Source organism: Babylonia areolata, chromosome 7 (genome assembly GCF_041734735.1).
Source record: "Babylonia areolata isolate BAREFJ2019XMU chromosome 7, ASM4173473v1, whole genome shotgun sequence".
NCBI lineage: Eukaryota > Metazoa > Mollusca > Gastropoda > Neogastropoda > Buccinidae > Babylonia > Babylonia areolata.
In genome coordinates this window covers 53,705,912-53,720,999 of record NC_134882.1, presented here as the reverse complement: position 1 = coordinate 53,720,999, position 15,088 = coordinate 53,705,912, and the positions used below count along the sequence as shown (strand labels likewise).

At 45.8% G+C, this 15,088-nt stretch overlaps 1 protein-coding gene across 1 annotated transcript in view; it reads right to left on the bottom strand.

Annotated features, from left to right (window-relative positions):
- The window catches only part of LOC143284113 (sushi domain-containing protein 2-like), a 54,302-nt gene that overhangs the window by 31,169 nt on the left and 8,045 nt on the right, over nt 1–15,088 (bottom strand). The window contains exons 5-12 of the mRNA XM_076590768.1: nt 14,354–14,452; nt 12,896–13,145; nt 11,352–11,479; nt 6,600–6,735; nt 5,375–5,541; nt 4,553–4,626; nt 2,519–2,620; nt 1–254 (exon numbers count right to left, since the gene is read on the bottom strand). The exon at nt 1–254 is cut by the window's left edge and continues 31 nt beyond it. Coding sequence (XP_076446883.1) covers nt 1–254; nt 2,519–2,620; nt 4,553–4,626; nt 5,375–5,541; nt 6,600–6,735; nt 11,352–11,479; nt 12,896–13,145; nt 14,354–14,452 — 1,210 coding nt within the window. The remainder of the gene's footprint in view (nt 255–2,518; nt 2,621–4,552; nt 4,627–5,374; nt 5,542–6,599; nt 6,736–11,351; nt 11,480–12,895; nt 13,146–14,353; nt 14,453–15,088) is intronic.

The following is a 15,088-nucleotide window of genomic DNA, read 5'->3' as shown; positions in this document are numbered from 1 at the left end:
CTCCCTTGTTGAAGGCGCACTTGCTGTCCTTGTGGAACATGCTGCACCCCACGTCCGCCTGCCAGCGACCCCAGTCCGCCAGTGCCTGCTGCAGGGAGCAGGGGCAGGGAGGCAACTCTGTCTGCCACCCCCGGTCGTTGCGGTCTTGGCGTGCCCAGCGTTCACAGTAGTCCTGGTACCACTGCTCACCTGCTCGCTCTGTCTGCACGTGACTCACGTACCAGGCCATGGGGAGAGGACCCATCGCGATGTACCTGACACGTCATGACACCAAGGTCACGTAGGTGACACAGCTATCATTTATACTACTACTACTACTACTGTTGCTGTTAAGTTTATTCAAATAGCGCATAATAATAAAAAAAAAAATGCTCTAAGTGCTTCACAATTACAGTTGTTCCATTTAAAGACAAGAGAGGCAAGGCCTTCAAGACTCACTTGTGATACACTTGAAAAAAAAATCCAAGCTTTTTATGTATTGAGTATAATTTCAAAATGTAATGTTTAAGATGAGAAAGATCAGTTTAAAGCAAATTAAGTCCCCTAGAATTAATTAAAGAGTAATTTCCCTTTTTTACTCTCTGCACCAAAACGTTTGTAAAATAAATAAAACTTCCATGCTTAGCAAAAAAAGTTCCTGTTTGAACAAAAAATGATAATAATGACTGCTCTTGCTGTGAATATCAGATCAAAGTGCCACGTTTAGAGAATATAAAAAATATAACTATAACAGTAAATGCAGTTTGCATATAATTAGGCTTCATTTTTATTTTTTTGTGTGCCCATCCCAGAGGTGCAATATTGTTTTAAACAGGATGACTGGAAAGAACTGAATTTTTCCTATATTTATGCCTAATTTGGTGTCAACTGACAAAGTATTTGCAGAGAAAATGTCAATGTTAAAGTTTACCACGGACACACACAGACAACCGAACACTGGGTTAAAACCTGGACTCACTTTGTTTACACAAGTGAGTCAACAAACCACAACGGAACACCACACTGTAATCTCTTTGTCACTGTTGTTGCTTTGTTACCTGTAATGTCTTTGTCACTGTGAGTGTCTTTGTCACTGTTGTGGCTTTGTTAACCTGTAATGTCTTTGTCACTGTAAATGTCTTTGTCACTGTTTGGCTTTGTTACCCTGTAATGTCTTTGTCACTGTAAATGTCTTTGTCACTGTTGTGGCTTTGTTACCCTGTAATGTCTTTGTCACTGTAAATGTCTTTATCACTATTGTGGCTTTGTTACCCTGTAATGTCTTTGTCGTTGTAAATGTCTTTATCACTGTTGTGGCTTTGTTACCCTGTAATGTCTTTGTCACTGTTGTGGCTTTGTTACCCTGTAATGTCTTTGTCACTGTTGTGGTCTTGTTACCCTGTAATGTCTTTGTCACTGTTGTGGTCTTGTTACCCTGTAATGTCTTTGTCACTGTTGCTGCTTTGTTACCCTGTAATGTCTTTGTCACTGTTGTGGCTTTCTTACCCTGTAATGTCTTTGTTACTGTTGTGGTTTTGTTACCCTGTAATGTCTTTGTCACTGTTGTGGCTTTGTTACCCTGTAATGTCTTTGTCACTGTTGTGGCTTTGTTACCCTGTAATGTCTTTGTCACTGTTGTGGCTTTGTTACCCTGTAATGTCTTTGTCACTGTTGTGGCTTTGTTACCCTTTTATGTCTTTGTTACTGTTGTGGTTTTGTTACCCTGTAATGTCTTTGTCACTGTTGTGGTCTTGTTACCCTGTAATGTCTTTGTCACTGTTGTGGTCTTGTTACCCTGTAATGTCTTTGTCACTGTTGTGGCTTTGTTACCCTGTAATGTCTTTGTCACTGTTGTGGCTTTGTTACCATGTAATGTCTTTGTCACTGTTGTGGCTTTGTTACCATGTAATGTCTTTGTCACTGTTGTGGCTTTGTTACCCTGTAAAGTCTTTGTCACTGTTGTGGTCTTGTTACCCTTAATGTCTTTGTCACTGTTGTGGCTTTGTTACCCTGTAATGTCTTTGTTACTGTTGGGGGTTTGTTACCCTCCTGTTTGTTGATTTTATTTGCTACCCGACATGTGCTTGTCATTATTGTGGCTTTGTTACCCTATGATGTCTTTGTTTCTCTGTTGTGTGTTTGTTACCCTGTTGTGTCTTTGTTATCCTGTTGTTTATTTCTTCCCTGTAGTGTCGTCTGTATTCTGTCACCGTTGTGATTTTGTTACTCTTGTGTCCTTGCTACATCCTTGTGTCTTTGCATACTTGGTCGATTTTTCTTTGTTACGAAATTGTGTCTTTGGTACCTTATAGTATACGTGTTACTCTTTGTCATTGTTGTGTATTGTTACCTTGATATATCCGTCTATCTCTTTGTCACTGTTGTGTCTTGTTACCTTGATGTGACTGTGTTACTCTTTGTTACTGCTGTGTCTTTGTTACCTGGATGTATCTGTGTAACTCTTTGTCATTGTTGTGTCTTGTGATAGTCCAGTTTGCACAGGACGTGAAGTCCAGTCTGTGAAGCTGCAGCGACTCACTGTGTGTCGGTGGCTGCTTCCAGATAATCCTCTGTCAGGCGGACCTCCACCAACCCCAGCTGTATGTCGTCACAGTTCTCCCGGCACCTGTACCTGTCCTCACTGACATCAAACACACATCCCTAAAGTATCCACCCTAACCACCATTCCTCACTGACATCAAACACACACCCCTAAAGTATCCACCCTAACCACCATTCCTCACTGACATCAAACACACACCCCTAAAGTACCCACCCTAACCACCAGTTCTCAATGACATCAAACACACATCCCTAAAGTATCCACCCTTCCATCAGTCATCACTGACATCAAACACACATCCCTAAAGTATCCACCCTTCCATCAGTCCTCACTGACATCAAACACACATCCCTAAAGTATCCACCCTATCCATCAGTCCTCAATGACATCAAACACACATCCCTAAAGTATCCACCCTAACCACCAGTCCTCACTGACATCAAACACACATCCCTAAAGTATCCACCCTAACCACCAGTCCTCACTGACATCAAACACACATCCCTAAAGTATCCACCCTATCCATCAGTCCTCACTGACATCAAACACACATCCCTAAAGTATCCACCCTAACCACCATTCCTCACTGACATCAAACACACATCCCTAAAGTACCCACCCTATCCACCAGTCCTCAATGACATCAAACACACATCCCTAAAGTATCCACCCTATCCCCAATTCCTCAATGACATCAAACACACATCCCTAAAGTATCCACCCTATCCATCAGTCCTCACTGACATCAAACACACATCCCTAAAGTATCCACCCTAACCACCAGTCCTCAATGACATCAAACACACATCCCTAAAGTATCCACCCTATCCATCAGTCCTCAATGACATCAAACACACATCCCTAAAGTATCCACCCTAACCACCAGTCCTCACTGACATCAAACACACATCCCTAAAGTATCCACCCTAACCATCAGTCCTCACTGACATCAAACACACATCCCTAAAGTATCCACCCTAACCACCAGTCCTCACTGACATCAAACACACATCCCTAAAGTATCCACCCTAACCACCAGTCCTTACTGACATCAAACACACATCCCTAAAGTATCCACGCTATCCATCAGTCCTCAATGACATCAAACACACATCACTAAAGTATCCACCCTAACCATCAGTCCTCACTGACATCAAACACACATCCCTAAAGTATCCACCCTAACCACCATTCCTCACTGCCATCAAACACACATCCCTAAAGTATCCACCCTAACCACCAGTCCTCAATGACATCAAACACACATCCCTAAAGTATCCACCCTATCCACCAGTCCTCACTGACATCAAACACACATCCCTAAAGTATCCACCCTAACCACCATTCCTCACTGACATCAAACACACATCCCTAAAGTATCCACCCTAACCACTATTCCTCACTGACATCAAACACACATCCCTAAAGTATCCACCCTAACCACCATTCCTCAATGACATCAAACACACATCACTAAAGTATCCACCCTAACCACTATTCCTCACTGACATCAAACACACATCACTAAAGTATCCACCCTATCCATCAGTCCTCACTAATATCAAACACACATCCCTAAAGTATCCACCCTAACCACCAGTCCTCACTGACATCAAACACACACCCCTAAAGTATCCACCCTAACCACCATTCCTCACTAAAATCAAACACACACCCCTAAAGTATCCACCCTAACCACCATTCCTCAATGACATCAAACACACATCACTAAAGTATCCACCCTAACCATCAGTCCTCACTGACATCAAACACACATCCCTAAAGTATCCACCCTAACCACCATTCCTCACTGACATCAAACACACATCCCTAAAATATCCACCCTATCCATCAGTCCTCAATGACATCAAACACACACCCCTAAGTATCCACCCTGACCACCAGTCCACACTGACATCAAACACACATCCCTAAGGTATGCACTCCAACCACCAGTCCTGTTGCTAGAAGCCAAGCCCATCCAAAAGCGAGGTGAGGGTGCGCACTGACCTGTTGGGCTCGAACCGGAAGTTGCCAGTGTTGGGCACTTTTTCTGCCAGCTTCACCAAGTCCTTCCACCACACCTGGTTCACACACACACACACACACACACACACACACACACACACACACAGCGCCATTCGTTTGTTCTGTTGCATCCCTTTGACATAACTTTGCAGTTAATGTTAATAAAACGGTAAAGTCTCTCTCTCTCTCTCTCTCTCACACACACACACGCACTACAACATAACTGATATAAAATATATACAGGTGTGAATTTGTTGTGTCCTCTGTGTAATAACGAAAATGACGATGAAAAACATTTTCGGTTTTGTTGTCAGGCTTATCGTGATTTGCGTCTCAAGTATATTCCACTAAAGTATTGTCAGGATCCATCCTTGTTCCGGACCGCTTTGCTCATGGCAACTCAAAGTGAACCACTAGTACAGAATGCGTGTATGTATTTACATACAGCATTTAAGAGACGCGCCATTATGCTTAGCTGAATTAACTAACTGCTTACTGTGTGCTTTTGTAATGCTTTTCTGTCACTCTGCAAATTCGTGTGAATTATTCACTAATACTGTACCCCTTTCAGAAGGGACCATGGCTAATACTGATTAAACTTTTCGAGTTCGAGTTCGAATTCCCTCACACACACACACACACACACACACACACACACACACACACACACACACACCTAGAAATCTATCCATTCATCCATCTACCTTTCTATTCATCCATCCATCTATCTATCTATCTGTCTCTATATATTCATCTATCCATCATTATATCCGTCTATCTGTCCATCTGTCTGCCTCTCTCTACCTGATCACTGTCTTCCCCGTACTGGACCAGCACAATATCCACTGTGGCCTTGGTGTCACGTGTCAAGCGCGTGCTGTTCCAGGTCAAGGTCAGTCTCTCGGGGTTCACTTGGAACCAAGGCTGCCAGGCCACGTCGTCACTCAGCCGTCCCATGTGATCCGGGGGGACTGTCACACACACACACACACACACACACACACACACACACACACACAGCATACATCGGTCATTCACACACACACTCCACCACAAGCAGAAACGGTGACATAATAATGTAATCACTGCATTCTCTCCACTCTTCTCTCTCTCATTTTATATATATCCCTAACCAAGCAGACAGCCCAATTAGACATTTGGTCGGATATACTCTATCCATGGTCAGCCATGACCGAAGGAGGCCTTCTCTCTCTCTCTCTCTGTCTCTGTCTCTGTCTCTCTCTCTCTCTCTCTCTCTATATATATATATATATATAGAGAGAGAGAGAGAGAGACAGAGATATCTATCTATCTATCTATCTATCTATCTATTACACACGTCTGTGATATCATTCACTCCCTCCTGTGTTTCGAAATAATCATATCAGGGGGAGCACAGAGAGAGAAAGAGAGAGACAGACAGACAGACAGACAGACAGACAAAAATAAACTGAGAAAGACACGGACAGAGACAGACAGACAGACAAACAAACGGACAGACAGAGATATGGACTGACAGACCGAAAGACAGACAGACAGACGGACAGATTGACAAGCAGACAGACGAGCAGATTGACAAACGGACATTCGGACAGACTGACAAACAGACGGACAGACAGAGGAACGGAAATACGGACAGACAGTCGGACAGGCATACGGACGGACAAACAGACAGAAGGACAGACAGACAGATGTACAGACAGACAGACAGACGGGCAGACAAACAGACGGACAGACAGACACACGGACGGACGGACAGACACACGGACAGAAATATGGACAAACAGACTGAAAGGCAGACAGACAGACTGACAAGCAGACAGACAGACAGACAGATTGACAGATGGACATTCGGACAGGCTGACAAACAGACGGTCGGACAGACGGACAGACAGGCAGACAGAGGAACAGACAGACGGACAGACAGTCGGAGAGACATACGGACGGACAAACAGACAGACGGTCAGAAAGACAGACAGACGGACAGACAAACAGACGGACAGACAGACAGACAGACGGACAGACTGACAGGCCACCACGTGGGTGAAGACCCTCCAGGCCTGGCGGTCGGCCGACACTTCCAGACGGACTTGTCCCCGTTGTGTGAGGCGTGGCACAGGACACCAGCCCACCATGCCTGCTGAGACCCGGCCCTCTGTCACCTCCTGGACACATCACACCTCCACACATCATCACACATCACCACACATCACATCGTCACACGTCACCACACATCACATCATCACACCTCCACACGTCGTCACACATCACACATCACATCATCACACATCATCACACATCACCACACATAACATCATCACACATCACATCATCACACATCACCACGCATCACATAATCACACATCACATCATCACACATCACCACACATCACATCATCACACATCACCACATCACCACACATCATCACACATCACCAAATCATCACACATCACCACACATCACATCATCACACATCACCACATCACAGCATCACACATCACATCATCACACATCACATCATCACACATCACCACACATCACATCATCACACCTCCACACGTCATCACACATCACCATACATCACATCATCACACATCACACATCATCACACATCACATCATCACACATCACCACACCATGCCTGCTGAGACCCGGCCCTCTGTCACCTCCTGGACACATCACACCTCCACACATCATCACACATCACCACACATCACATCATCACACATCACCACGCACCACATAATCACACATCACATCATCACACATCACATCATCACACATCACATCATCACACATCACCACATCATCACACATCACATCATCACACATCGCACATCATCACACATCACCACATCATCACACATCACCACACATCACATCATCACATCACCCCACCATGCCTACTGAGACCCGGCCCTCTGTCACCTCCTGGACACATCACACCTCCACACATCATCACACATCACCACACATCACATCGTCACACGTCTCCACATCATCACACATCATCACATCATCACACATCACCACACATCACATCATCACACATCACCACATCACACATCACATCATCACACATCATCACATCATCACATCATCACACATCACCACATCACACATCACATCATCACATCACACATCATCACACATCATCACACATCACATCACCACATCACATCACCCACACATCACACATCACACCTCCACACATCATCACACATCACCACACATCACATCACCACACATCACATCATCACACCTCCACACGTCACATCATCACACATCACCACACATCACATCATCACACATCACCACACACCACATCATCACACCTCCACACGTCATCACACATCACCACACATCACATCATCACACATCATCACACATCACATCATCACACATCACATCATCACACATCACCACACATCACCACACATCACATCATCACACCTCCACACGTCATCACACATCACCACACATCACATCATCACACATCACACATCATCACACATCACACATCATCACACATCACACATCATCACACATCACACCATCACACATCACCACATCATGCCTGCTGAGACCCGGCCCTCTGTCACCTCCTGGACACATCACACCTCCACACATCATCACACATCACCACACATCACATCGTCACACGTCACCACATCATCACACATCACCACATCATCACACATCACCACACATCACATCATCACACATCACACATCACCACATCACACATCACATCATCACATGATCACACATCATCACACATCACATCATCACACATCACCACATCACACATCACATCATCACACATCATCACACATCACATCATCACACATCATCACACATCACATCATCACATCACCCCACCATGCCTGCTGAGACCCGGCCCTCTGTCACCTCCTGGACACATCACACCTCCACACATCATCACACATCACCACACATCACATCATCACACATCACCACACATCACATCATCACACCTCCACACGTCATCACACATCACCACACATCACATCATCACACATCACACATCATCACACATCACATCATCACACATCACCACACATCACACATCACCACACATCACATCATCACACCTCCACACGTCATCACACATCACCACACATCACATCATCACACATCACATCATCACACATCACCACATCATGCCTGCTGAGACCCGGCCCTCTGTCACCTCCTGGACACATCACACCTCCACACATCATCACACATCACCACACATCACATCATCACCTCCACACATAATCACACATCACATCATCACACATCACCACATCATCACACATCACATCATCACACATCGCACACCATCACACATCACCACATCACCACATCATCATCACACATCATCGCATTATCACAGCACCAGATTATCACATCACACATCATCACACATCATCATATATCACACACCATCACACATAATCACACATCACACATCACCACATATCACACACAACCACATTAATACATCACACATCGTCACACATCACACACCATCAGACATCACACATCACCACACACCACCACATTATCACATCACACATCATCACACATCATACGTGATCACACATCATCACACACCACCACATTATCACATCACACATCATAACACATCATCACATATCACACACCATCACACATCATCACACATCACCACACATCACACATCATCACACACCATCGCACATCACATCATCACATATCACACATCACATTATCGCACACCACCAGATTATCACATCACACATCATCACACATCAACGCACATCATCGCACATCACATCATCCATATCATCACACATCACATCATTACACATCATCACATAACACACATCATCACACACCACCACATTTTCACGCTATACTGGCACAGGTATCAAATGGCTGATTGAACATTTCCGCTGGCTTCAGTTAGCAAAGGGGCTATCCACCTATTTTTAGATTAGTGATACACCCTAGAAAAACGAAAAACATCCCTTTCCATACTCTCTCACCTCTCATTTCACACACAAGACAAAAAATTTACTTTTTTTTTCCATTTCAGTTCTCTTCCTCCGAATCCCACCACATCTTAAAATACTCAAACACACAACACAACACAACACAACACAACACAAAGAGCCACATTAACCAAGACCTGACTTATTCTCAGTTGTTGTGGCGCCAACCTCTAAGGCGATGTCTTCCGTGGAGCCAACAGTAGATGTTGGAGTAGGGACCTACCTGGGAGTGGAACCAACAGTAGATGTTGGAGTAGGGACCTACCTGGGAGTGGAACCAACAGTAGATGTTGGAGTAGGGACCTACCTGGGAGTGGAACCAACAGTAGATGTTGGAGTAGGGACCTACCTAGGAGTGGAACCAACAGTAGATGGAGTAGGGACCTACCTAGGATGGAACCAACAGTAGATGTTGGAGTAGGGACCTACCTAGGATGGAACCAACAGTAAATGTTGGAGTAGGGACCTACCTAGGAGTGGAACCAACAGTAGATGTTGGAGTAGGGACCTACCTAGGAGTGGAACCAACAGTAGATGGAGTAGGGACCTACCTAGGATGGAACCAACAGTAGATGTTGGAGTAGGGACCTACCTGGGAGTGGAACCAACAGTAGATGGAGTAGGGACCTACCTGGGAGTAGAACCAACAGTAGATGTTGGAGTAGGGACCTACCTGGGAGTGGAACCAACAGTAGATGTTGGAGTAGGGACCTACCTAGGAGTGGAACCAACAGTAGATGTTGGAGTAGGGACCTACCTAGGATGGAGCCAACAGTAGATGTTGGAGTAGGGACCTACCTGGGAGTGGAACCAACAGTAGATGTTGGAGTAGGGACCTCCTTGGGATGGAACCAACAGTAAATGTTGGAGTAGGGACCTCCTTGGGATGGAACCAACAGTAAATGTTGGAGTAGGGACCTCCTTGGGATGGAACCAACAGTAGATGTTGGAGTAGGGACCTACCTAGGATGGAACCAACAGTAGATGTTGGAGTAGGGACCTACCTAGGAGTGGAACCAACAGTAGATGTTGGAGTAGGGACCTACCTAGGAGTGGAACCAACAGTAGATGTTGGAGTAGGGACCTACCTAGGAGTGGAACCAACAGTAGATGTTGGAATAGGGACCTACCTAGGATGGAACCAACAGTAGATGTTGGAGTAGGGACCTACCTAGGATGGAACCAACAGTAGATGGAGTAGGGACCTACCTGGGAGTGGAACCAACAGTAAATGTTGGAGTAGGGACCTACTTGGGAGTAGAACCAAAAGTAGATGTTGGAGTAGGGACCTACCTGGGAGTAGAACCAAAAGTAGATGTTGGAGTAGGGACCTACTTGGAAGTGGAACCAACAGTAGATGTTGGAGTAGGGACCTACCTAGGAGTGGAACCAACAGTAGATGTTGGAGTAGGGACCTACCTGGGAGTGGAACCAACAGTAGATGGAGTAGGGACCTACCTAGGATGGAACCAACAGTAGATGGAGTAGGGACCTACCTGGGAGTGGAACCAACAGTAAATGTTGGAGTAGGGACCTACCTAGGATGGAACCAACAGTAGATGGAGTAGGGACCTACCTGGGATGGAACCAACAGTAGATGTTGGAGTAGGGACCTACCTAGGATGGAACCAACAGTAGATGTTGAGTAGGGACCTACCTAGGAGTGGAACCAACAGTAGATGCTGGAGTAGGGACCTACCTGGGAGTGGAACCAACAGTAGATGGAGTATGGACCTACCTGGGAGTGGAAGCGGCAGTAGAGGGTGGAGTAGGGTTGCTGACACTGGCCAGACACCCGGATGATGTCTCCTCCCAGCATGGTCACGTGACGGGGCCACACCTCCACTGTGTCCATGTAGCCCGCCGCTGTCACATAAACCCCAACCACTGTCACTGTCAAATCAACCCCACACCCCACCGCCCGCCTGTCAATGTCAGCCTGACAGCCGTCCTCACTGCTGTCCTTCACTGTCAGCCTGACAGCCGTCCTTACTGCTGTCCTTCACTGTCAGCCTGACAGCCGTCCTCACTGCTGTCCTTCACTGTCAGCCTGACAGCCGTCCTTACTGCTGTTCTTCACTGTCAGCCTGACAGCTGTCCTTACTGCTGTCCTTCACTGTCAGCCTGATGGTAGACAGTACTGTCCTTCACTGCCAGCCTGACAGCCGTCCTTACTGCTGTCCTTCACTGTCAGCCTGATAGTAGACATTACTGTCCTTCACTGTCAGCCTGATAGTAGACATTACTGTCCTTCACTGTCAGCCTGACAGCCGTCCTTACTGCTGTCCTTCACTGTCAACCTGACAGCCATCTTGAATACAAGGTAATTTGTGTTTGCACATTTGTTCTCTCGTTGCTGCTGTGTGCACATGTCAAGTGATCGGTGTAAAGACAAGCCCGGAACTTCCTCTTTTGAGGAGGTGTCTGGGTTTGTTCCAGTGTACCTTTTATCTACCTGTGTGCTAGCTGAATCGGTTGCGTAAGAAGTATTGACTTGAAGTTGTGTACCGTGTGAAAGGAGAGAGTTACCATTCTTTACTATTTGCTGATCAGTTGCTGCTGTTGTGTACCTTGTGAGTGGAGCGAGGTACCACTCTTTACTAATTGTTAATCATTAATTGTTTGTTCTCCTGGCCTCATTGTTTATTCATTTCGTCCTTCACTGTCAGCCTGCCTCACAGCCCTCTTAGTATTGTTCTTTAATGTGTTGTCATTAATGTGTGTTGTTCTTTAATGTGTTGTCATTAACGTGTGTTGTTCTTTAATGTGTTGTCATTAATGTGTGTTGTTCTTTAATGTGTTGTCAATAATGTGTGTTGTTCTTTAATGTGTTGTCAATAATGTGTGTTGTTCTTTAATGTGTTGTCAATAATGTGTGTTGTTCTTTAATATGTTGTCATTAATGTGTGTTGTTCTTTAATGTGTTGTCAATAATGTGTGTTGTTCTTTAATGTGTTGTCAATAATGTGTGTTGTTCTTTAATGTGTTGTCAATAATGTGTGTTGTTCTTTAATGTGTTGTCATTAATGTGTGTTGTTCTTTAATGTGTTGTCAATAATGTGTGTTGTTCTTTAATGTGTTGTCATTAATGTGTCTTGTTCTTTAAAGAGCGTTTTTCAGTGATAAATGCTCTGTCAACCCCACCCCCAACACCCGTGCCCCGACCCCGTTGTCATTGTCAGTGTGCTAAGGGGTCTGTGTGTGTGTGTGTGTGTGTGTGTGTGTGTGTGTGTGTGTGAAGTTACACTTAAATGAAAAAAGAAGAAGAAGAAGAAAGAGCACCTTTCAGTCCAAGCGGCAGGCAGCCCCCTCTGACGACGATATCATCAGTGACGACGAAGATGAACCGACCAAGGACGTGTGCAGAGGAGGGGCGTGGCCCGGAGAGGTCATGACCCTGTCCATCACTGCTACTGCCTTGCAGAGTAGGCAGGAGGTGGGGGATCTGGCGGTACATCTTGTTCTTGCGGCACACCCCCTCGCACTCCACCACGTCCCGCCAGCCCCGACCCCGACCCCCGTTCATTCCGGACTGCACACACACACACACACACACACACACACACACACACACACACACACACACACACACACACACACACACACACACACACACACACACACACACACACACACGGGGCGATGAGTGGGGAAGGGATGAACTGAAGAGAGAGACAGGATGGGGAAGGAGGGAGAGAGAAACAGAGAAAGGCAGAGAGAGGCGGGGAGATGTGGAAAACAGTGATAATGATAATGACGACAATATTAGAAGGAGGGAGAAAGGAAGAAAGAGAAAAGAGGAGGAGGAGAGAGGTGAGGAAGAGGACAGGGAAAGAGATGAGGAAGAGGGCAGAAGGAGGAAAGAGATGAGGAAGAGGACAGGAGGAGGAAAGAGAAGAGGAAGAGGACAGGAGGAGGAAAGAGATGAGGACAGGAGGAGGAAAGAGATGAGGAAGAGGACAGGATGAGGAAAGAGATGAGGAAGAGGACAGGAGGAGGAAAGAGAAGAGGAAGAGGACAGGAGGAGGAAAGAGATGAGGACAGGAGGAGGAAAGAGATGAGGAAGAGGACAGGATGAGGAAAGAGATGAGGACAGGATGAGGAAAGAGATGAGGAAGAGGACACGATGAGGAAAGAGATGAGGACAGGATGAGGAAAGAGATGAGGAAGAGGACAGGATGAGGAAAGAGATGAGGACAGGAGGTGGAAAGAGATGAGGACAGGAGGAGGAAAGAGATGAGGACAGGAGGTGGAAAGAGATGAAGAGGCCAGGAGGAGGAAAGAGATGAGGAAGAGGACAGAAGGAGGAAAGAGATGAGGAAGAGGACAGGAGGAGGAAAGAGATGAGGACAGGAGGAGGAAAGAGATGAGGAAGAGGGCAGAAGGAGGAAAGAGATGAGGAAGAGGACAGGAGGAGGAAAGAGATGAGGACAGGAGGAGGAAAGAGATGAGGAAGAGGACAGGAGGAGGAAAGAGATGAGGACAGGAGGAGGAAAGAGATAAGGACAGGAGGTGGAAAGAGATGAGGACAGGAGGAGGAAAGAGAAGAGGAAGAGGACAGGAGGAGGAAAGAGATGAGGACATGAGGTGGAAAGAGATGAGGACAGGAGGAGGAAAGAGATGAGGAAGAGGACAGGAGGAGGAAAGAGATGAGGAAGACAGGAGGTGGAAAGAGATGAGGACAGGAGGAGGAAAGAGATTAGGAAGACAGGAGGAGGGGGGTGAGGCAGCAGAACGCACCAGCTGGGTTGTGGAGTACGGCAGGTCCATCTTGGCGTAGTTGAAGATGGCGAAGGTGTTGTGAGAGTCGGCGACGATCACCAGTTGGAAGGTGGCGCTCTGAACATGTCAACCACACACACACACACACACACGAGTCAACAAAAGTTTACTACAAGTGGGAACATACATACCTACACGAACAATGCTCACACTTCAATGGACGTAACGGAGGCTAAAAAAACAATACGTAGATCAGGCGAAATTCGCTCTTACCTTTCCACTGCTACTGCAAACAAACTTGTTTGTTTCATGCTATCTATATCAGACTACTGCAAGTTTGAATCGTCCAATTCGAGTTGAAGAAACCTTATTTGCTTTGAGAAAACTAAAGAAATTAAAGCTGCTGGTCCTGACAAAATCATATGTGAACTGTTGTCAAATGCATGCAGATATAATTTAGTAATGCTTTCATTCGATGGAGGGGTTTATCTTGAATATGTGAAAGTCGGTTGATCTTCCATTGCACAAAAAAGTGACGCCAGCTTTATATAGATATACTTATGTAACGCGTGGAGTAAAGTATGTAGCGCAATTATCAACAGGAGACTCCATGACTGGGAAGACGAAAACATCGTTTGGGTTTGTTCCAATGTACGTCTTATTCACCTGTCTGCTGGCTGAATCGGTAGTGTAAGCGACATTGGCCTGAAGTTGTGTACCTTGTGTATGAAGAGTTACCACTCATTATTGTTT